Below are 23,641 nucleotides of genomic sequence, written 5' to 3'. Positions count from 1 at the left end.
TCACTGTAACGTAAGCTTGCACAGAAATCTTATTTTGCTAAGATCAGCAAGATGTATTTCTCAGATATGCAACCTTTAAATTCATAAAACTACACAATTCACAGAAAATAAACTGTTATTATATTGCAGGGACTTTTAAAAACATAAATCCCTAGCAAATATAACTACAGGTGATTGATGTAAAAGAAATGTACAAGTTCTCATCACAAGAAAAAATTGCAACCATGTGAGGTGATGGATGTTGACTAAACTTATTATCTCTATTTTTACTGTCTCTCCTATGGATGGTCACAAATGGCAAATTGCCAGAAGTGAGCCAGCGGGGGAGAGGAGAAACAAGCTTTGTTCATCAATCCTGAATAACCAAGAGCACTCTCAGCCCTCACTTTACAACGTTCAGATCAGTCATTGGTCTGTAGTGAGCAACCATCTTGTACAAAACATGGGTCTTCAGCATTAGGGGGTGAACATGAGTTCAAGTTCCTTTCCCTGTGGAAGAGGAAGTGATTTGCCAGGGTCTCCGGCATGGCTAGAACCCAGGCCCTCTCTAGGTCCATGAATTTAGTTGTGAACCCAGGAGGAAACCATGGATGGGGACTCAGGGTATCTGGTTGATGCAAAAGTCGTCCTGTACTTGCAGGAACATAGAGTTCACGTTCTCAGGTCCCAGGCGCTGCCCCGGGTTGGGTGGGCTGTGTCCACCGGGCCTGCTGGGGCCTCTGAAGGCTGCCTGTAAAGTCTGGCACAATCACTCCGCTCCGTTTTTGCTTTTCAGGGTTGGGGAGCCGAGTATCATCGCCAGGATGTCACAAGCACGCCCTGCTGGATTGAGATTCACCTTCATGGACCACTGCAGTGGTTGGACAAAGTTCTGACTCAAATGGGCTCTCCACACAACCCGATTTCTTCAGTGTCTTAACAGTCTTGTCTTCATCCACATTTCTATAGGATAGATGCTATTGCAGGCAGTGGCTTATATCATTTCAGATTTGCAACTAACTGAAGTTTCTAAGTACATGTGTAAATACATATAATATATACTATTCACATTTTGTATCACCATTTGTTTTGTGCTTTCTAGTTAACCTGATGCCAGTACAGTGTAATTAGAAAAGCAGGTTTTTTGTGCCTACGCTCTAATAAGCAGCAGCTTCTTTTGTGGGAGAGAACAAATGAGAGGCAACTGTAGGAACAGTATTTGAAGGGTGTTGGTAGAATAAAGGCAGCTTTAGTCCACCATGTCATGTAAGGCATGTTGTGTGGCCAATCTGGAAAAATATTAAAACTGTTTACGTAGCAAAAATCAGGTACTAGCAGCACTAGAGCAAATAACACTTTAGGACAAAACAAAGCTACCAAACCCATAAAATTGAAATAACCTCACTGTTAGTGCTACTGGCCAAAAAAAAAAAAAAAAAAAAAAAAAAAAAAAAAAATAATCAAGCTTTTAAAATCAGTTATGTAAGATAAGTCACATAAACTTTATTTCTGAAGTTGAAATGCCTATAGCTGGACTATTGTGCTGATATGAACGGTACATTTTAAACAAATTAAACTGTGATGGGAAAAGAAAGAAACTGTGAAGCTGAGAGTCATGTTGCCTCATTATCTACCACTGTAAAAAAAAAAAAGAATGAGTCTAATATGGGAAGATACATATGAAAATAGCATGAAATGAGCTATATCCCCCAATTGCAAAATAAGACCAGAACTTAGTCTGAGAATCACCCACGGAGATGCCTGCTTTCCACATAGGAAATCTCGGGTTCCTGTTTTCCTGTTGATTCGTGTCAGGCAGCTCTGCAGATTTCTGAGTCTGCACAGTGAGCTCTACGGCCATGTATGTCAGTCAGTCCTGTGTGCGGAAGCAGTAAACTAAGAGCATTGGACAAAAGCACCCTGTTTACTTATACCTTCTCACATTCCCATGTTCAGAGTCTCCAGGTGAGGGCATGCCTTTTGCCACATTTTCCTCACATGGTGGCAAATATTAACTATTCACAGATGACCCAAACAGTGGTGAAGCCTTTGAGAAAATCTAGGCACACTGCTGGGATCAAATTTGAGTTATTTAACTTAGTGTCTCTATTGATTAAATGATCTGCTGGTCATATGTGGTAGCCTCTTCTAAAACTAAAGCTTCATACCTGGAAATACCTTCCCAAGTAAGATAATAATTTCACAATTCCTATCATTTCTGAGGAACAGTGGTCCTGAATAACAGGATATTTAAAAAAATGTATCCACAACATCAAAACCTGTTCTTATTTACCCTTGGATGATAAAGAGAGGAAAATTTCCCAAATTCCTAGGTACTTTCATATATATATATAATTCCCACCCACTAAACACTGCATTGCTTGGAAAAATATTTCACACACTTTATAAAATGTGTAATTTAAGAAGGTAATTATGCTTGTAACAGACGGTACTTCAGTGATCCAGGAGGTTTCTTCATTTATACATTCTGTCTCAACTCTTTCTAGCATTAGTGCATAGTAGTTGTTTCTCATTAAATTGTATTCAAGGTAGGAATGATCATGTGAAAAAGACGTATGTGTGAGCTACTGCTGTCACCTCTTGTAATGACTAGTGTTACGTAATAGAAGCTTCTCTATATACAATAGAAAATATTACATTTTACATTAATGCTAGGTGGTCCATTTAGTGTTTAGCAAACTCCGTAGTATATTGGTTCATCAACTATGTATGTGCCTGGCACAATGTTAGGTACTGTGGAATCGAATGTAAACAGGAGACCCGTCCCAGCCCTCTGGAGCTGAGAGTCTTAAGAGTAAATCTGTTTGTAGAATCATCTTCATGTTTCAAGAACTTTTAAAACAAACCATGCAATCTTTCTTATGCTTGAAAAAAAGTATAATTTTCTTAATTATCTCTATTTTGAAGCTGATTTCCCTTCTCTTCTGAGCAATCAAGTAATGGTTGAAGACTTCCTTGGATAAATGATACTTTTCTTCTGTGTCTCAAAATTGAGTTTTTCGCCTTTTGCTTCCCTATTTTCCGATAATTTCCCCATCTCCCCTTTTCTTGGAAAAGGCATTAATATGGTGAAGTCATCCTCATACAAGTACTGTTGCATGAAAGAGCGTTAGGTACACGTGGTTTGGGCTCCAGAGAGCAAACACAGCTTTCTGAATCTCTCCATCAGTGGTCAAACTCCTCCTCTGGTAATCTTATACCTTTACAGGATTAATCAGTACTAGTTGCTTATAAATGACATGAAAAAATACATTCAATTTTCATGCAGCTTTGGGAAACCAGGCCAAAATATTCCAGTGAATCCAAATTATTTCTTCAAAAAATGAATGATTAAAGTGGTACATATGCATCATTACCAGTCCTATCTCACCTTTATTAAGATACTGTGAAATTCAGAGGATTTAGAATTGATGAGAAGTTAATCCTTCAGTCACTGTAAGTCACATTTTAAATCAGCCTTTTAACATTTTTGCTGGCAAGAATTGTTAAAAATAGTAATGCAGTATTTGATTTCAAACTTCTAAATGTGCTCATTTAGCATTCATTCCTTGAGACAGACAATCCAAAAAATGTCATAGCATTCTTTTATAGGGTAATGAGCAAAGTGGACATGCTAAGCCATTAATTGCATCAGCCAAACATGTTTAAGGTTGCCATAGACGAGGATTGTGCAATAGAGAATAACAACATCTGGCCTGCTCACAAGACCCAGAACATTTATGGTGTTGTTCAAGCCTGTTTTTTGTGTTTTTTTGTTAAAAATTTGAGATGTGAAAAGTTGTTAGATGATATTTTAATACCTGCTAGTGCTTTGGAACTATTAAGATGTCACTTCTCAATACATTTATGTTTTGTTATTCTTTTCTTACACTCAGTATAAATCTGGAAAAGTTGTACAACAACCTAGCATTTAGAATTTCCTTTTCATTGTCTTCTTAGGAACTGAATACCCCCATCACAGCAACAAAAGCATTTTATAAGTACCACTTGCTAGACTTTAAGCACCTGCTTAACTTTGAGTATGTCCTGAATATTTGGTATATATAGTCAACAAATAAAGCAAAATATAACATGCATTCCAAATTTCGTCTTTTCCTATTAAGGATTTAACAGCTGAACTATATGACAAGATTAGGTGATCCTGGCATATGTTAAATTCAAATTAATGTAAAACAAACCAACAAAAAAGAAACTATTTCTATTTAAGTAATGTTTTTGATTATTGTAGCTAGGCTTCAGTTATCCTTCAAATGCACACTTACACTGTTACCTGATTGTTTATAATAAAGAATACTGTACCTATGTGTCTTTTGGCTCATTTTTCCCTGCAGACGTCATAGAAGGATTTCTTGCATATGAGTCCTTAAGATGATCTTAAACCGTCCTATTTTGAAAATAGGATGTTTTTGAAATCCAACATCCTATAGAGAAATCAGGTAACAGTTTTGAATTAAACACCTCAGAATAACTGGCATTAAATATAGAACCTTGCAGGGAGGGATAAATTAGGAAGTTGGGATTAACATACACACATTTATATATAAAATAGAAAAACATATATTCATATATAAAATAGAAAAGAATATAGAACTTTGAAGATACTTTGCAGTAATTTTAGAAAGGATATGCATAGAAGCTTTTTTTCTGGATATTAGCAAATATTAAGTGATATTACAGTATATAGGAGAGAATGAACAATTTTATTACTGCATACATCTGTACATTGCTATATATTACCTATTAGAAAGGTGCTAAAGAAGGCAACTGAGTAAAAACTAAGATGAAATCCAGGAGGAATATGAACATATCTAAAAATGTAAATGTTCTATTCCCTCCATTTAAATTTCCTTCCAGTCTATAAATGGAGGGGGTTAAATATGTAAATATTTTGAGAAAACTTAGCTGCCTTAACTTGATCAAAGTTTTCCTTTTTTAATTTTTTTTAAAGAAATGGAGCCCTTTAGTCAAAAGAAATATTTTGTGGAGTTCCAAAATGTAAACAGATGAAAGACAAGCTATTCTGGTTCGATACAGGTGAGGATTATGAAGCTGTAAGTTTATGGAAAGCAGTGTTTGTGTCTTGCTTGTCTTTGCATCTCCCATGGTTCCTGACCCTGTTCTTGCAACCAAAATTTGGTATTGGCACTTCAACCACTAACTAGTACAGATTTTTAAATATATCACTGTATAGACATAAAATATTGTCTTTAAACGTCAGCCCATCTAAGAGAAGGAATATTTTCATTATCCTAGGAACTTCCACATATTCGTTTATTAGACGATTCTTGTGCATCAGCTACTACCAGGCAGGCACCACAGATGGCAATGACGACACAGTTTCTGCCTTAAAGAAGCTTATCATCTGTGGAGGAAATGAACAAGTAAACCAATAAAGGTCAGTGTGCTCTCAGTTGTGACAGGCTGCAGGGGACCAAGCAATGACACCTCTGTCGGGCCCTGGATGGGTACCCAGGAAAGCTTCTGGGCTGACCCACCTTGCCTTCCTTCCCATCAGTTCCCTTAGCAAGTCTCCCAGACATTTCTAAACCAGCCTAGGTGCCTGATCTCTGTGCTCCCATCATAATTTGTGCTCATCGATGGTCAGTTATCAATTCCTGCACCATACTGTTTTCTTGTCCATCCATCTCTATGAAGCTGGGAGCTTTTTAAGGGCAAGGATTGTATCTATTCCTGTCCAGCATTTTCCAGCTGTTGTTTGTTTAGAAAGGCATTTGGGGTTCACATTATAAAGGCAGAAATGGTATTTGTCTCATTCTCCTTTTTTAAAATCAGCAATTATTTAATCTCTTCAAAATAAAAATAATTGCAAGCCTTCAATTACATGTCCAGTGACCATGCTGCAGCTGGTGGGGATGGGAGAAGCATGCTTATGATTTAGTTTGCAAATATTCAGCTGCACAGCAGTAGCAAGGGAAGATAGCTTTGACAGTTAAACTGTTAAAATTGTTTTTATTCTAAGCACTTATTTTCAAAATGTGAATTTGAGCAAAGACAAGATGCATAGGAATTCTGATGTAACAAGTTAACAAGGAGCATAAAAAAGGTAACAGTTCTGAAAGTTTATCTCTGTATGATCACTGATGATTCCATTATTTGCATGCATCTGATAAAAATGTTATGTATGGCCTCAGATTTACTGCAGTAATCTGAAAGATGATGTTAAATGGAGTAAATATAATGAAAAGTATATTCAGGTTTGTTTTTTTTAAGCCAGAAATTACTCACACCTGCAGTATGTTATTTGGAGATAATGTTTGCAAGTGACAGGCTAAATTTTCTCTAACCTCATCATTTAGAAAGAAGAACACTAAACATTCTAAAAATAACCCACTGATGTTTAATGAAGATGCCTGTGGAGAGAGGCTCAGGAGTAGCGGTAAGAAGACTTTTTCTATCAAGGGGCAGACAGTAAATATTTTCAGCTTTGCAGGCCATGTGGCCTTTGTGACTGTTATAACTACTCAACTCTGCCAGTGCAGTGCAAAAGCCACCCTAGACAGTATGTAAGTGGATGGGCATGGCTGTGTTCCAATGAAACCTTATAGACATTGAAATTTGAATTTCATATAATTTTCACATCATGAGATGATTTTCTTTTGATTTGTTTTCAACCATTTAAGACTGTAAAAACTATTATTAGCCTGCAGCAGTACAGAAATGAGCTGTGGGTTGGATCTGGCCTGGGGCGGGGTGTCCCAGTTTGCTGAGCCCTGCTCTGGAGGATGAGAAGTTGTCTTGAACGTACCAACCACAGCCATACTCCCATCTGAATGCAGCCTCAGGAGACACCCCCCAAGCCCGACCACGAGAACCGCTCAGCTAATCTCAGCCAACCCTTAACATTGTGGGTTGGGCAGGGAGGTGATTATGGGAAGCCACTCTGCTTAGGGGTGGTGTGCTAGATAACTAGTCATAAATGTGTGGAATGTTGATGAAACTTTTTCTTTGCTTCCTCCAGAAGCCTCAGGTGGGAGTAGCTTCTCATCACAAAGCACAGGCATGCCTGTTTGGAAGCACCTACAATTTTTTTTTTTTTTAAACATCTTTATTGGAGTATGATTGCTTTACAATGGTGTGTTAGTTTCTGCTGTATAACAAAGTGAATCAGCTATATGTATACATATATTCCCATATCCCTTCCCTCTTGCGTTTCCCTCCCACCCTCCCTATCCCACCCCTCTAGGTGGACACAAAGCACCGAGCTGATCTCCCTGTGCTATGCGGCTGCTTCCCACTAGCTAGCTATTTTACATCCGGTAGTGTATATATGTCCATGCCACTCTCTCACTTCGTCCCAGCTTACCCTTCCCCCTCCCCGTGTCCTCAAGTCCATTGTCTACGTCTGTGTCTTTATTCCTGTCCTGCCCCTAGGTTCTTCAGAACCATTTTCTTTTAGATTCCATATATATGTGTTAGCATATGGTATTTGTTTTCCTCTTTTGACTTACTTCACTCTGTATGACAGTCTCTAGATCCATCCACCTCACTACAAATGACTCAATTTCATTTCTTTTTATGGCTGAGTAATATTCCACTATATATATGTGCCACATCTTCTTTATCCATTCATCTGTCGATGGACACTTAGGTTGCTTCCTAAGTGCTCAGTGCCCTGTTTTCAGGCTCCTGTCATATTTGCAGAGCTGCCTTTTCTTTCTAAAATAGCCTTTAGGACCGGGACACCTTGCCTTTTGTGCCAGTGCGTGGACCCTTGTGGCCTGGGATCTGCCTGTCCAAGAATAGCCAAGCGTTCCTCTCTTATCCTGTCCTGGCTATTGTAAATAGTGCTGCAATGAACATTGGGGTGCATGTGTCTTTCTGAATTATGGTTTTCTCAGGGTATATGCCCAGTAGTGGGATTGCTGGGTCGTATGGTAGCTCTATTTTCAGTTTTTTTAAGGAACCTCCATACTGTTCTCCATAGTGGCTGTATCAATTTACATTCCCACCAACAGTGCAAGAGCGTTCCCTTTTCTCCACACCCTCTCCAGCATTTGTTGTTTGTAGATTTTCTGATGATGGCCGTCCTGACCAGTGGAAGCACCTACAATTTATGATATGGTAGCTACTCTGGTTCTGAACAGTACCCCGGCTCCATTTGCTCCGCCAGTGAAACCGCTGTTAAAGAGATCTCTGTTCAAAATACTTCTCTTTCCCAGACCATGTGGGAAGACTTGCCAGTTTGGTTGCTACAGGTAAAGCATTCAATTCCCACCTCCTATTAACACCAGAGGCGAGCTATGACATTCCCCAGCGAGGATACAGTGCAGGCAGTAAGGCAGCACTGGCCTCTGAGGATACTGCTGTTCCCACCACTGCTGTGGTGATCCCAGCCTCTGACCTTCATCTTGTGGCCAGAGAAGAGTCCAGAGAGCCTAGAGTTCTGCTGGTCAGAAAGCACCCCGCCTTCCTCTCCAAACTGGGTACCTGAGAATTAACTCTGTGCATCTCTGTTTTAAATTCTCATTGCCCTTCGGAATGGGCGGTGCCTCGCCTGGGCAGAGGATGTGGTCATTTTCCAATTGCTAACAAAGCAGGAAGTGTTCAATAAAGTGAGGTCCTGGATGGACTTTAAACCCCATTTAAAGGTAGCAAATGTCTGGGACTGGGAAGCAAAGGGCAATGCTGATTGTTGCTGGCACTGGAGAGGTGAATAAGAAATAGAAGAGACACAGGAAACACAGTCACATAGCATTTGAACATAAGAAGAGAGACAGGTACCTGGATAAGAGAGGAATGTTTGGCTATTCTTGGACAGGCAGATCCCAGGCCACAAGGGTCCACGCACTGGCACAAAAGGCAAGGTGTCCGGTCCTGAAGGCTATTTTAGAAAGAAAAGGCCAACTCTGCAAATATGACAGGAACCTAAAAACAGGGTCTCTGAGCACGACACTGCTTAAGTTTCCATACTGGCAGACAACTTTTGGTGATCTTAGAAAAATACTGATTTCTCTAAGACTCAGGGTCCCTCATTTTCTGAAAAGAAATAATGCTGTCACAATTACCCGTCACCCCCGCAGATGGTTCTAATCAACATGATGGTGAAGTACAGGTGCATATGTGTATTTTAATATGATATATTACCATAATAAATAGTAATAAATTTTTGTGCAATATATTTGATGTTAATATATCCTGCTCCTTATTAGATTTTCAAAGGCAACCGGTGTAAAATCTTATTAGTGGACAGTGGTCTCCAACTGAGAACAGTATATGACACAAGTTGCAATTATATATAAGAGAGGAAAACAAACAGAAAATCTCATTACTCATAACTATCTTTTCTGGTTGTTTTCCTTAGCTTTCTGTTGTTGTTTTCCTGCTGCATATACTCCTGGGCCCTTTTAAGCCCAAACTACAAATAGCTCATGAAAATCAGTATCTGTGCTCAGTAAATACACCTTAAGAAAGGCTACATGCATTTCAATATTACTAGGGTAAAGCTACGAAGAGAAAAGATCTATTTAGTTTGCTGCAGTACATAATAATAAAAAAAAGCTTATTTCCGATGCATTAGAATAGTACAAACGATTATTTAGAGGGTGGAGTAATACATGTTAAGGATAATAGGGAAGGTTAGAAGATGGGATCAACTCACCTAATTAGTAAACATGTCAAGTATTCTCACTAAAATATTTTGCAAATATTAACTGTAAACTCAAGAAAGACAGTATTTTGATCAGTTTTTTTCCTATAGCGAGGCAAGTCTGCTAAACAAATGAAAGTTCAGCCTATCACCAAATAAACTGCTATCTGAATACAGGTCCTATGTATGTACCATTCAACAGCATCTGTAGTCATGATTATAACGCTCATTTTCATAGTTAAAGAAAGCTAGAAACTGAGGGAGTGATGATGATAAGAACACTAAAATTTCCATGTCAATTAGTTACACAAAGGAAATCAGGACTACTTGCCAATATCCATATTAATTATATTTTCCAATTCTAGAAAAAGAAACAGGAAGGTGTAAATCAACAATCATTTGAAAGATCCCAAATTGAGACCTTTTAAACCAAGACTGAGAACCTAGAAGTCATAAAAGAAGTGTCAGATATGTTCAAATATTCAAAAATTGAAAGCTTGCATGGCAAGAAATACCATAAAAAGGTAAAGAGGCCAATTTTAGAAGTGGAAAAAAATAAATAAAAACGACATAGGGTTAATTTTTATAATAGTCACCAGAGTTTTGCACACTGAGTAGAAAAAAGGAGCCTAATGGGAAAACAGACAAAAGACACGACGAGGCAATTCACAGAAGAGTAAATCTAAGTAGCCAACAAGCATGTGAAAAGGTGCTCAAGTTTACCAGCGTTCAGGGAAACGCTAATAAGTGTAACAATAGCAGTACGTAGCTATCAGAAAGGCAAGAGTTACAAAAGAACAGTAACTCCTGCTGCTGGCAGAGGAAAAGAAATTCTCCCTTGTTACTGATGGATGTGTGAAGTGATACAGCCGTTTGAGGGGAAAGGAATATAACGGTATCTATTTGAAGGAAACATGTATCTATAGATCTCCCTCCACCCAACAATCCCATTCCTGAGAATCCCCCCCAAGGCCAGAGAACCAGCAGTAAACACCACTACATAGGGACACACCACAAGGACGTTTGCTCCAGCTTTGCTCATAGTGGCAGAAAACCAGACACCAACAGTGCGATGATTGAATATGATGGTACGTTCACATCATGAGATGCTCTGCAGCCACTGAAGCAATGAATTCGAGCTACACAAGTGACTCAGGGACCTTCTACACGGTACTGGTGTGTAGAAAAGCAGTATACTGACATGTGTATAATACACCCACGTTTTTATGTAACAGTGACAGTTGCAAAATGTGTATATATGTGTATCTATAGAAAATTACACAAACATAAAAAAAAGAAGAATCCCTGCTGACATTGCATGGAAGACGGTGGGGGAACCACAAAAAGGACCAAAAGGGGAAAGCCAAAAAAAAAAACCACCCCTCCATATATGTTATTTATGTCACTTCTCTCTTTCCTCATCCAAAAACAGGGACAATACTTGCCATGCCACGTTCTGAGGTTCAAAGGAATGAGCACATAGGAAAGTACCTTCTAAATTGTGTTCTGAAGTAACACAATTAGGGTTGGTTTAAATAAAATCTGTCATTTAACACATTCTAAAACTCAAGGCTTAATATACAAAGGCTTTATTCTCATGGCCCAGTGACAGTGCATCCACTGGTAAAAGTAAAGTTCACGTTCAAACTGCACTGGCCTCATGATGATCATGTACGTGGATCACACTGCTTACTAGATTTAAGTCCAAGAGCCGTGTGATCGTGAGCAAGCAGCTTAACCTCTGCAAGCCTGCTTCTGTATCTATAAAATAATCATTGTGCATACATTATGGAATTGTGAAGAGCAAGTATGTATGCACAATTGTTTTGAAAATTATAAAGTGCTAGAAAATCTGTATCATCTGGTCATGTTTTTATATTATGTACCTCCAGTAAGGAAGTATACGTTTTGGGCCTCAGAAAAGACGGTAAGAAACTCCAGGAGGGGAAATCTCACTACAAATAAGTGCTACGTATATGGAAATAAAGATTCATTAGTAAAAATGTATTTCTTCCTATAAGCTGAAATAGAAAGCAAAGGAAAAAGCATATCCTGTCTACTGTTTTCAACCTGTAATAGGATTTCAGTTTGTAATAAAAACATTTTTGAAAGGGTCATCTGTGCATGGTGGAAATTCAAGCAGTACAAAGGGTTATTTTGAGAAAAGATATTGTCTCCCAACCACTGAAGCTCCTATTCTTCTACCCCATGCTACCAGTGCCCCAATTTTCCTTTGCAACTTCCAATTTTGTATATAAGCATACATGTGCGTATAATTATATCTTTACATATAATTTTTGGTAACATTACTTATGACCCTTTGTATTTCCCTATTCATAACTAAGTAACTATAGTCCACTTATAATTTTTGGCCAATATCGTCATTGATGGACACCTCTTTTGAGGACTATCTTGTTGGTTGTCTCCTTTTTCTCCATAGTCATTTGGATTAACTACTACTGAAGCAAAACATCTATCTTATAGTTTGCTTTCTTTCCTTTTCCTTTTCTGATCGCTTTCTAGCAAGGTTTGGTAGTACTCTAGGGCTGCTGGTTGATGAGCTGAAGCAAATCCCCCTGGGTTTCCTCCCTGAAGTGGGCTGTTCCTGAGTGATTCTCCTGCCATTAAATCCTACCGACTTGTTTATTCAACCCCTCCAAATCCCACTCCTCAAGTGGAAGCCTGGGAATGGTCTTAAAACCAAGGAGTTGAAGGAGCTTGAGTTACTGATATACCCGCTGTTACAGAGTAGTGTAATAAAGATTGGGGCAGTTGCTCATTCATTGTCATGAATATTGCTAGTTTCCTGGCTGAAGTACCTCCTGCTCTCTGATTCTTCCTACACTTGCTCTGCAATGTCATAGAAAACTACATTCCCTGTTGGCCTCATTTCTTCTCTGTTCAGTGAGAACTCTAGCTTCTATTCCTGAGAGTAAAGCATCCTAACTTCCGCCACTTATTCCACTAAATGAATCTGAGCTCAAGCTTGCAATCTATCTTTCCTCCTCTATGGCTGGTGGAGCCCTGAGATATACTGTCACCTGACTGCAGACTGCCATTTCAGGCTCCTGGTTTCCAGGCCAAACCTTTAATGCCCAACTCATCAATCCCTTTACACACAGTATTACTGAGGATATAGACCTGGCTGGATATAACAGAGACACCTTACTAGCCATGACAGACACAAGAAATTCCATCTCTCTTTGACGTAGTAGTCCAAAAACAGGAGGTCCCTAGTCCAAAACAGGTTATAGGATAGTAGCTCTGCTCCCCAAGGCCATCCAAGGACACAGGTTCTTTTTCTCTTGTTCTGGCTTTCCCAGTGAATTACCTTCATTTGGTCTACAGATGATGTGCTGCTTTGTCCACATTCCACGCAGCAGGATGGAGGAGGAGAAATGGGCTGCCTGTCTTCTGCTTCAGGGCACCGTCTGGAAGGTGCACACATCTTCTCTGTTCATAGCCCATTGGCCGTAACTTACATGGCCACACCCAACTGCAGGGGCAGCTGAAAAATAGTCTTAAAACTGAAATAAAAAATATATACTGAAAAGTACAAAAATCATACATGTATAGCTTGCTGAACTTTCATTAACAGAACACACATGCATAACCAGCATCCAGGACAGAACGAGAGCATCATCAGAACCCCTGAAGCTTCCTCATGCCTCCTTCTAGGCTCTATCCCCACCCAAAGGGAAACCACTCCTCTGTGTTCTAACAATAATAGTTTCACCTGCTTCTGTACTTTATACAAATTGAATCATCCACACATCATTTGTGTCTGGATCCTTTCACATGACATTATGTGAAAATCGGCTGTATTGCTGGGTGGGTACATTCCCAACCAAAACTTCTATTATTATGAAAGAAGGAAAAAAAGTTATCAGGGGACGATTAGCAGGCTACTAGCTACTAGCCATCTTTCTCACTGACTTCAATGTCTTTCTAATTTTTCCTTTTCCTACAGCCTCTTATCAACTCCCCCGCTCCATATTAGCAGATGACTTCTCTCTGCTCCTTTCCCCAAGTCTACAATAGCAGATGACTTTGCTGGAAAATGCAAGCTGTGAATGCCTTTACATTATTACTGCAAATATACCATATCTCCACTTACTATATCTCCTTTCCTCTAGACTCAAATCAACTAGCATTAACATCACTTTGTCATGTGGTTAGAGCAGTCACAGGGCCTGCTCAAATTCAAGGGGGCAGAAAAATAAAATCTAGTTCTTAATGGGCCACATCACATAAGAGCATGTGGGATGGGAGATTTTGTTGTGGCATCTTTGGAAAGTGCAGTCTACCACACCTACCTTGAAAGCTTTTGCAGAGTTATTTAAAACCATAGTAATCATATACAGAACTGTGAGAAAAAATAATAAATTGTTTTCAAGCCACTAAATTTTGGGGTGATTTGTTACACAGAAACAACTATACAGTTAGGTGTATCAGTTACCTACTGTTTCAAGAATGCTGCATAACAAACCATCCCACAACTCTGTGGCTTACAATCATAACTATTCTTGCCCACAAGTCTGCAGGTCAGCTGGGTGGTTCTGCCAGTCTGGACCAGATCAAATGCACCTGCAGTCAGCTGGCAGGCTGGCTGGGGCATAGCTAGTCTAGCACAGCCTCACTCACATATCTGGCTGTTTACTGGCTATTGGCTGGTACAACAGAGGTGACTGGGCCATGTGTCTCATTATCCTGCAGGCTGTGCTGGTCTGGGTTTGTTACCATGGCAGCTGGGTAGCATTCTAAAAGGACTAGCCAAAGTGTTCAAAACCTTTGGAAGTCTGTCTACTCAGAGCTGCCATGTTATTATTTCCTCTGCATTCTATTGGCCAAAACAAGTCACAGGGCCAGTCCTCCAGATTTAAGGGGTAGATAAACTCAACCTCTCCGTGGGAGGAACAGCAAAGTCACATGACAAGAGTTATAAATATATGCAGGGATAAAAATGTTGGGGACACCTTGCAATAAATCTACCCTAAATATGTAAAAAACCTTATTGTTTTCTATAATATATATTATGTATATTATATATATATATATATATATAAATAAATTCAATTCCTTTTCTTTTAATTCAGCTGTCACTGGCCTATTACTTTCCCTCCTTTCCTAATCCTCGTGTTCCATTTGAAGAAGGATAGCTGGGTTTTTTTGTTTTCTTTTTAGTACAAAAGTTAACTTATACTCTAGGGATTCCATAAAGCTCCTAACACCATAAGTAAGAAAACTCTAGGGATTCAATAAAGCTCCCAACGCCATAAGTAAGAAAACAAGCTAACAGTTAATAACAAATGGAAATGAATTCCTCTGCATCCAGTGCGGAGCAACTAAAGAATAGAATAAGTGACTCAGACAACTCAAAGGTCAATAACTGGACTTTAATGAATAATTCTGGTAAAAGCATTTTTGCACAGATATGCAGGTATAAAACACGTATAAAAAATGAACATAAGATTCTTTCTCTCCTTAAGTACATCTTAGAACAGCCATGACTAAGTTTAACTTGATACATATTTCAGAGCTTAAAACCCAAGAAACTAACAAATTTTTGCCCAGTTTAACTTGAGGCACATGCATTTATTGTCCTAACACTGGACATACTTTCTTGACATTTGATTTGATACTCTTATTGGTAAGCTTTGCCTTTTAAAAGTTTTCCTAGGAGAAAATACAAGAAAAAAGTATCTATCCGGATTACTCATCACTCTTTGAACAATACTTAGGAATAACACAATCTTAAAATAGCTCAATTTTGAAAAAGACTGACAAAATGCTGGAGTGTTATTCTTATATTCAGGATCTCTTTTTTTAAAAAGAAATGAGTATAAAAAGGTAATTTTGTCCTGACATTGGTGGGATGAGATACATTTGTACTGTTCACAAATTCAACACACAAGAGTGTCTGTTTTAAATGAGATCAACACTAATAGGTAACAAGAAGTAGAGAAGCCAACTTTAGGAGAGGCACTCATTCCAGGGTACTTGGTTAATCCCTCTCGAGTTTTACCAGCACATCTCTGAAAGGAGATGCACATCCTAATCTCACAGCTATTTAACAATGATCACTTTCCTTATACACAGAAAATATGCTTACCTCTTTGACAGCTCCAGTCTTAACTGCAAAGAAAAGGTTATTACGAGAACCCAGTTCTAGGTGCCCCAACTACATTTTATCATCACAAGTAGTTCTCAGTGTTTCTTAACAGGGGGATTATTGGCATTGCGTGTAACATAATTCTTAGTTGTGGAGGACCATTCCAGACACCTAGCATTCCTGTCCCATTCACTAAAAACCAGCAGTTTTCAAGGTTGCCGTGACAAGCAAAAACATACCCATATGTTTCCAACTGCCCTTTGATGAGAATTACTGAGTTAGATGATTCAAGATTAATATCTATTAACTTCGTGACTTCCACAGAAAGCAACTGCTTCATTACCTTCAGTAACAATGACTGAAGAGAAACATTTTGTTTAAAAAAACATTGTAATTAAATATTACTTTGGAAAGATAAGCTGATTTCTTCAAATCCACAGTGATCTGAAAGGATCAGATGCACAATGTGCAATACTTATTTGTCCCCAAATGCACACATACAGTCACAGGAAAATGACTGTTTACCTTCTACTGGCAAATCTTACCCCATTTATCTTTAGTATTAAAAATATGTCCATCCACTACAATAAGATAAAAAACGTGTAGGACTTCTTGATAAATTCGCTCACACTGATGTTCCTGGAAACTGCTGTTGTCTTTGCTCCAAAACTTGCTGATTTAATAGCTGTTGTTGTTTCTGTAAAAACTGCACCACTTCTGGACTTCTTAGTAATGACTTAAAAAGGAAAAATAAAAAAAATATTTATTAATAACATTATTTTTATGGGATTAGATCATATTCATGCTCTAAAATTACTCTTCTATATCCTTACACAAGATACAATATGCTTATGAAACGAAACATGCCTAAATTGAATTCACTTCTGCATCTGATGTACTGCAATTAAACTGCAAACTAATAATAATAAAATTTGATGTCGTATATCAAATACTAAAACCTAAAACTCACTGGTGAAGCCTGATCTTATTGGTGATTTTGCACACCAAGGAAATGCTTTTATGATATGCCAGCATGTATACCCTTTACGAAACATAAGAGCCCAAAACAGCACTGGATTACAGCAAGAAAAAAAAGGAAAAGGCATACCATGGGAACATGGTTAAATGCCAGTTTAGAAACACATACATGTATGACTAGTACTGGAACTCAAGTTCCTGCCACTAGTTTACTAAGTCTTTCTGAGAAATTAAAAATGGTGTGTGTCTGTGTGTATAGGTATGTGTGTGTGTATATATAGGTATACATGTACAATTAATATTAGCACATTACCAAAATTTCAGAAAAGAAATACAACTGCTCTGAAACAACCAACATAGTTTTATACACTCACCATTTTTAAATATAGTTATACTCATATGACAAATATAATAGACTATGGCTAATACGTTTTTATTAAAATACTTATATAAATTGATGAAGGTAAAAAAACCTTGAACCTAATAAAGTGAACAAGATAAACCAAATAAGGTGGAAACATTATCACTAAAAACTGATTTTTAAAATGTAATATTACAGCATAGTCTATTTCCTATTTATTACTTTTCTTTAAAATTTATTGGTAAAGACTGCCCAACATTTATTAAGTAAATGTACTAAAGTCTACGTAGCTGTTATGAGACTGTTGGACATTGAGGTTGTTTAAACTACCATTTTACTATTTGTGATAAATACATTTCTGGCAAATATCCTTATGCTTAATTTATCCATATTTAGGATTTGTTTCCTGAGAATGTCTTCACAGTAAGTATGATTTCTGAGTGAAGGGATACAGACTGCCCAGCTGCTTTCTAAAGTGCTGTACTAATACAAGATGCCATCAGCAGAATGAGTCCCTTTCATGGAACCCTCAACATCACTGTGTGTTATCATTTAAATAATTTTCACTTATTGTACTGTTTATTGTGTGATCTTTACTGATATGAAATATCTTTCCATATCATATAAGGGAAGCATTCTGCTTTTTTCTGTTTATATTTTTTGCAATGTATGGAGGTCAAAATTTTTTCCTCCCCTATCTGTGTGATAAAAATGTCAACCATACCAACCACAGTCTTTTACATATTTGTTGCAAATGTTTTTCCTGTATGTTATTTTCAAGTTTGCATTTTTATTTTTACCACCATTTTTAACTACAATATTCATTTTTATGTAGTGAAATTATACTTTCTTTGTAATTTTGTCTTTATGAGATTCCAGCGTGTACTGGCAGAGGCACAATTCTATTCTGATTACCAGTTTAACAAATTTTAAGATCTCAAAAGTTAATAGTTCCATTTATAACAAACAACTTTTGTTAGATTTGTAACTACTTTACAAACAGATATTTACCAGTCTTTTCTGATTTAACACTTGTTCTAAAAGAGTAGGTCTTGCAGGTCGATCCCCAAAAGATCCTGTTCTCTGTTTAACAATGGAGAGTATATTATCTGCACTTTCCTGGGATAAAAGATAAAAATGCAAATAGGATTAAATGTTGATATAGTAATCCATGATTAGAGGCATTTCAATGAAGTAATGAACAGGTCTTTGCTTCTCTTCCTTCTTGCCCAGTTCCTGGGAGCCTTTAAAGTCCCTCTTTAAGTCATTAGGCAAAGTGTTGGCAGTTAATTTTATATAACATGCCTCACTCCCTCTCCCTCCAGGGCTTCCAACCTGGGATCTTCTGTCTCCAGAAGGTCTCAAAAATCAATAGTGGAGCAGGGTAGGGGAAGGGAACCTATTTTAATATTTGTGAGTGATTTTCAATATTACAAAAAAGTGCCAAGTGTAAACTGAACATTCTCCTCAGATAAAGCTATCCAGGCCAAACCAAAGTTTGCCTGCCTTTGAATATATGAACTCAAAGGCCATTCATGTAGTGCTAATAAAACACTCTTGATAGTTTTTTGCTCAACAAAACAACAACAAACAAATTAACAACAGCAAAAAAAATGGGGAAGGGGAGTAAAATATTACTCAAAGAAGCAATTGATACACAAAGATTTCAAAATTTGGAAGTCACCAGGAGAAAAATGACAAACTGGCTTTGAAAAGACTGGAAAGCACTGGTATAAGTAATCTCCTGCCACTGGTGTAGACAAAACAGGCAAGTCCTAAAATGACACCATTCTCTTTGAGACATCGTTCCTCAAACAAAATCAGCAGCACTTACTACCAACTATGTATCCCCACTGACCTGATAAAATCTTAAATACAATTTTCCTGGCTAACAAAATGTTAGTTCACTGAAACATTCTGACTCTTATAAAACCATGATACAATACTGACCACATCCAAAAATTCTGACCAAATATAAAGTCACATAAGCTGTGCCACGTATGAATTCACTCTTATTCTGCTCTTCATTTTGGTTATTATTGAAGCCGTTTTCTTCTCTTGACCTTCTTTCTAATGTCCTCTGAGTTGTCTATTAGAATACTCCCTTTCTTTATTTCTTTCACTATGAGAAGTTTATCAATCTGATGTTAAAAAAGATGTTCAATCCCTTAACATTTTAAGCCTCACAATATAAAAAACTGTAAAAAGAGGAATCTAATACCCAGAGAAAACAAAAATAATTTTTTCCTCCCTCTCTCCCCATAGGATTAACTACTTATGGGACTGTGCTTCATTTTTATTGCACAAGAAATGGGATGCCGAAATTGATGATGGAGTACCCTGCATTCTCACAACCTCACACACAGCACTGTGTACATTCTGAATGTTAATAACACAAAATCACAGAAGCTTGTAGTGAAAATAAACTTGAGTCATCTAGTTCAAACTTCTACAAGTGTTGGAATTCCCTTTTCAAAAATTTTCAACACTTTTTGTCCTAAGGAGTTACCAACTTTTGAGGCATCCTATTTGGTTTTGAATATCTAACACGTAGGGAGTGTTTACTTAGGTTGAGCTGAAACACATAACCCCTGTGATCTTCACCTAAGAGCCCTAGTTACTTCAGAACTATGCAAAATAAGTCTACTGCTTCTTCCAAATGATAGCCTTTTAGATATCTAATGATAATGATCAATCCCACAGGTCAGTTCTTTCATCCCTGGTTCCTTTATGTGTCTCTCACACAGCATAATTTTTAGATACATCGACTAAATATTATATACGTTTGTTTCTCATTTAACCGTGATTTGTGTAAGAAATACTGATTTTTAAATCTCTTAATTTCTAATCTTGCTGCTCACACTATGGCAGAAGACCCCATCACCACCTACCAGTCCTACTATAATCATCTCCTAAAACATCTCTAAATCTATAGGCTCTTGACTTTAATCCACTCCATCAGAGTTGGAGCCCCTGTTACTTCCTAACTAGGAACTTTCTTTTGAAGACTCCGAATTCAAAATCCATTGCCTGGCATTCAACATCATACAAAAATTGGCTTCAAACTCTTAAATTTATCTTTTGGGAATTTTCCACATAAATATTCTGCTTTAGCTAGAATGGTCCCCTTGCTGCCTTCCCAGAAGTGCCTTCTGTATTCCCACTTCCCTTCCTTTACTAAAATGTATTCTCTTTCTTTTCATCACCAAAATTCTAGGGAAGCAGTATAGTGTGGGGATAAGAATGAAGGCTCTAGAACCAGATTGCTTGGGTTTGAGTACTTGCTGGCTGCACGACCTAGGCCAAGTTACTTAACCTCTCTGTGCCTCAGTTCCACATATGTAAAATATAGTACTTATCTCATTGCTGAAGGGTGTGAGGCTCCATTTACAGTTTAGCACAGTGCCTGGCACATTAAGAAACTTAGCTGATTAAGCACATACTATTAGCCGTCCTTTCTGGCTTACACTGAGTTGTATTTTCTTTGCAAAGCCTTTCTAGAATATCTCAGCCTACAATGATCTATCCTCTCCACTACTAAAGCACCACTGTACAGTTGGCCCTTAATGTATCCTGCCTGTCCCTGTTAGTTATTTTCTTTACACTCAGTTCAACAAAGACTTACAGCTCTTGATTCCTCAGAACTGGTAAAGTGTCCCAATACTGTAAGATAAATGGCTATTATTTGTTGCTTATAGCAATTAAGTATCTTCCCTAAAAAAATCATGCAAATTATTTTAGAATAGGAAAATTATTAAGGTTCTTTGCGGGGGTGGAGGGAGAGATTCGAATTCAGTATCTATTTGCCTTTTGTACATTTTCCTCAAACTGTAGATGTAAATGCTGGGCAATTAAAAAAAGAAAGTTGCTACAGGTAAAATACTTCCTTCTTGAAAAGAAGTATATTATCTCCTCTCTCTGTAAAGAATTCTGAAGTGAACGGGTACGTTTGGGACAAACAGAGGGACAAATGACTATTTCATTCTGTAATAAGTGGCTTATTTACTGATAATTGGGATACTAAGAACAAAATCAACTGAGGAACAGGACACTGAGAACACAGTAGTACTAAGCACAGAGTACTAAGAACAGAGAACTGAGAATAGGTTTAACTAAGAAAATAACACTAAGAACACTAAAAGAGTACTATTAATAGGGGTACTGAGAACAGGGTACTAAGAATAAGTATACTAAGAAAAGGATACCGAGAATAGGGTAGTGATAACAGGAAGAGATTATCTTCTCCAAAGTACCAATTTCACGCAGGTTCCTAAGTCTCTTTGCCTGCTCCTCTAGTGATGAATCAGGTCAATCATTTACTATCTGCCCTTCCAGCCCATATCCCAGACCTTTGAAACGACAGCTTTGCTGACATGTCACATCATTTTCATTGAGATTTATTCATCTCTCACAAGGATGCACCAGAACCTCACAAGGATGCATATGTTTGTATGAACTGTAGTTGAGGGCAAGCACTCATTAACTCTCAGCCACAAGTCCTGCCACAGCAACCTGGCTCATTTGGGAGGCGGTAGGCAGGCGCTGGAGACGCGGTCTGCGGCCAGAGTGGGGTTTCTTTTTCCACCTCCCACTCCCCCAGACCCCAGTCGATACCTCAAGTTTGACATTTCCTGCGCTGCCAGCCTGGGCGGCCCCACCGCAGTTCAGGGCCTGGTCGCTTTTCTTCTTCTTGTATTTATCCTTGTACATCTTGTTGCGGTGTTTCTTGCACATCCACGGCTTGCGCTGCTTGGCCACCTGGCTCGTGGTCTCGCTGCAGCCCTCGTAGGTGCAGGTCTTGCTCATGCTGCCCCCGCCGCTGCCCCGTCTCCGGGCTCCACCGCTGCCGCCCTCTCCCCCAGAGTGGGTCTCCTCGTCCTCCAGATCCTCCAAACTAGCCGTGCTCTCGCCTCCCCCCGGGGGGTCCGAAGTGTCCAGCAGGTCTGTCTCGTCTTCCCCCGCCTCCTCCTCGCCATCCCCCGCCACTTCGCACAGGTACCGAACGGGCTTGCCCGCCCCGGCGCTGCCCCCCAGGGCCGGAGCCTGCCGCAGGACCCCCTCGGCCGCAGCCTCGTCCGGCCCTCCACAGGGGCGCATCACCAGCAGGGTGAACTGCGAGGCCGCGGCTGGGACGGGGGTTGGAGCCCGGGCCTGGCCGGAGGCAGGGGCGGGGGCCCCGGGGCGGAGCGCACCGCTAGCGGCGCCCGGCCCCGCGCCCTCGGCGACAGCCTGCACCTCCGTGCTGCTGAGACCTGGCGGGGGTCCACGACCCCAACCCTTCAGCACCTGCCGGGCCCAACTGCACTTAGCAAACCAACGACCCGGGACCCGCGAGAGGAAAAGTGGCTGGCTCAGCAACGGCGCCCCGACTGCGCCTGCGCGGCTGCAGCCCGCGCTTGAGCGTCTCTACGCTCTGTCCCTTTCAGGGAACCCGGCGCCTCCGAGGGGCGGAGCTGAGCGGCCGCCGGAGGGTCTGACTGCGCATGTGCTGTGGACTCTGGCGGGAGATGCTGCGCCGCGCGGTCACCGCCGGCGCCCGCCGGTTTGCTGAACGCACTTGAGGTACTGAGGTGCTGGGCGGGACAGCGCTTTTGCCTGGAACCTACGCTGCCTAAAACGTTTCAAAGCACTTTTGTACTGGAACTCCACAATGTAAATTCAGATTTTTCCTGAGCAATCTTATGTGGCGTCAGGACGCTCATTAAAATATTTCTGACTGAAAAGCTGACTGAAAAGGGAGATGTGGCAGTGTCACAACCGGGCCCCAGTAGTTAGCAGTCAAGGAAGGCAGAGGCGGCCGATTTGAAAATGGTACCGTGGAGGAGTGGACCAGACCGGGGGCCAAGGAGTATCTGTGTGGAGAACTAAATGATTTACTCCTGAAACCTTTTTCTCTCTTGGAAACATTTGATTTTTAATACTTGGCCTTTGCTGTGACCTCCAAGGTAAGTCTTAAATAACGTTTTCAGTAACTATAGTGAAAATGTGTGAAAAGGAATACTGAATGACAAACGTTAAAAAAAAAAAAAACCCACAGTGATCTATCATTTCTACCAGTTGTCACACGATGGCTGATGGCTGAATCTGAACTCAGCCAAGTCTCGGGAAGGGCCGCATCCTGTCATGTCCTGAGCAAAACTGTCGGTTAGATGTGCTCTTTCGTTTTATTTTTTCCTCCTGCCCTGGTCAGAGTTCCCATTCCACCTATTGGAAAGGAAAGCAATGGTTATCCAACAAATGACCAGTCCATTGACGTTAGTGTTTGGGTGTTGATGTGTGGGTCGGTCACCAGCTACATTTGAAGGAGAGGCACGGTGGATGGGAGAAGGTTTGGAATTAGACCGACCTGGGTGGCACCATGCTGTGTGACCAGGGCTAGTGAGTGACTGCCTCTCTGAGCTTCAGTTTTCTCACTGGTAAAACGGGCAGTCGGTTGGTTGTGTGCTAGAGCCAGTTGATGAGTGCCCACTGTTAAGATTTCACGAATTCATTTAAAAATTAAATTCCGTAAATTTACAGTTAAATTATGTTAGAAACAAAGGCTAAAAAACTTGAAACACATCTCTTTCTAATTGCTTTACTC

The 23,641-nt window shown here is 39.5% G+C and overlaps 2 protein-coding genes and 1 long non-coding RNA gene across 5 annotated transcripts in view; 2 read left to right on the top strand and 1 right to left on the bottom strand.

Moving 5' to 3' along the window:
• SMAD9 (SMAD family member 9) overlaps nt 1–4,899 on the top strand; it is a 63,972-nt gene extending 59,073 nt beyond the window's left edge. For all 3 annotated transcript variants that reach the window (XM_079903372.1, XM_079903373.1, XM_079903374.1), the window contains one exon: nt 776–4,899. In XM_079903372.1, the coding sequence (XP_079759498.1) occupies nt 776–919 (144 nt within the window). In that variant the 3' untranslated portion in view covers nt 920–4,899. The remainder of the gene's footprint in view (nt 1–775) is intronic.
• Nucleotides 4,900–4,910: 11 nt separating this feature from the next.
• On the top strand, nt 4,911–13,106 carry LOC307176869. The gene is made up of 3 exons (XR_013824922.1): nt 4,911–5,395; nt 6,318–6,397; nt 12,956–13,106. It is a non-coding gene; the product is annotated as an uncharacterized lncRNA (long non-coding RNA).
• A 1,881-nt stretch (nt 13,107–14,987) lies between these two features.
• Nucleotides 14,988–22,347, bottom strand: RFXAP (regulatory factor X associated protein). The gene is made up of 3 exons (XM_079903375.1): nt 21,673–22,347; nt 18,070–18,177; nt 14,988–16,455 (listed from the first exon to the last, which is right to left on the bottom strand). Exons 1-3 carry the CDS (start codon nt 22,153–22,155, stop codon nt 16,345–16,347), a joined length of 702 nt encoding a protein of 233 aa, XP_079759501.1. The 5' UTR covers nt 22,156–22,347; the 3' UTR covers nt 14,988–16,344.
• Nucleotides 22,348–23,641: the final 1,294 nt, after the last annotated feature.

The sequence above is a fragment of the Stenella coeruleoalba genome (assembly GCF_951394435.1).
Source record: "Stenella coeruleoalba genome assembly, chromosome: 18".
Lineage (NCBI taxonomy): Eukaryota > Metazoa > Chordata > Mammalia > Artiodactyla > Delphinidae > Stenella > Stenella coeruleoalba.
The sequence above is the reverse complement of the archived record's forward strand: the minus strand, read 5'-3'. Positions and strand labels throughout refer to the sequence as shown.

What these genes read in the sequence shown, in the direction of transcription:
- RFXAP (XM_079903375.1), bottom strand. Translation starts at nt 22,155, where the DNA reads ATGCGCCCCTGTGGAGGGCCGGACGAGGCTGCGGCCGAGGGGGTCCTG. An exon ending in CAGGAAATGTCAAACTTGAG is followed by an intron (nt 18,178 to 21,672) that starts GTATCGACTGGG and finishes CTTTTATCCCAG; the next exon opens with GAAAGTGCAGATAATATACT. An exon ending in TGTTAAATCAGAAAAGACTG is followed by an intron (nt 16,456 to 18,069) that starts GTAAATATCTGT and finishes TTCCTTTTTAAG; the next exon opens with TCATTACTAAGAAGTCCAGA.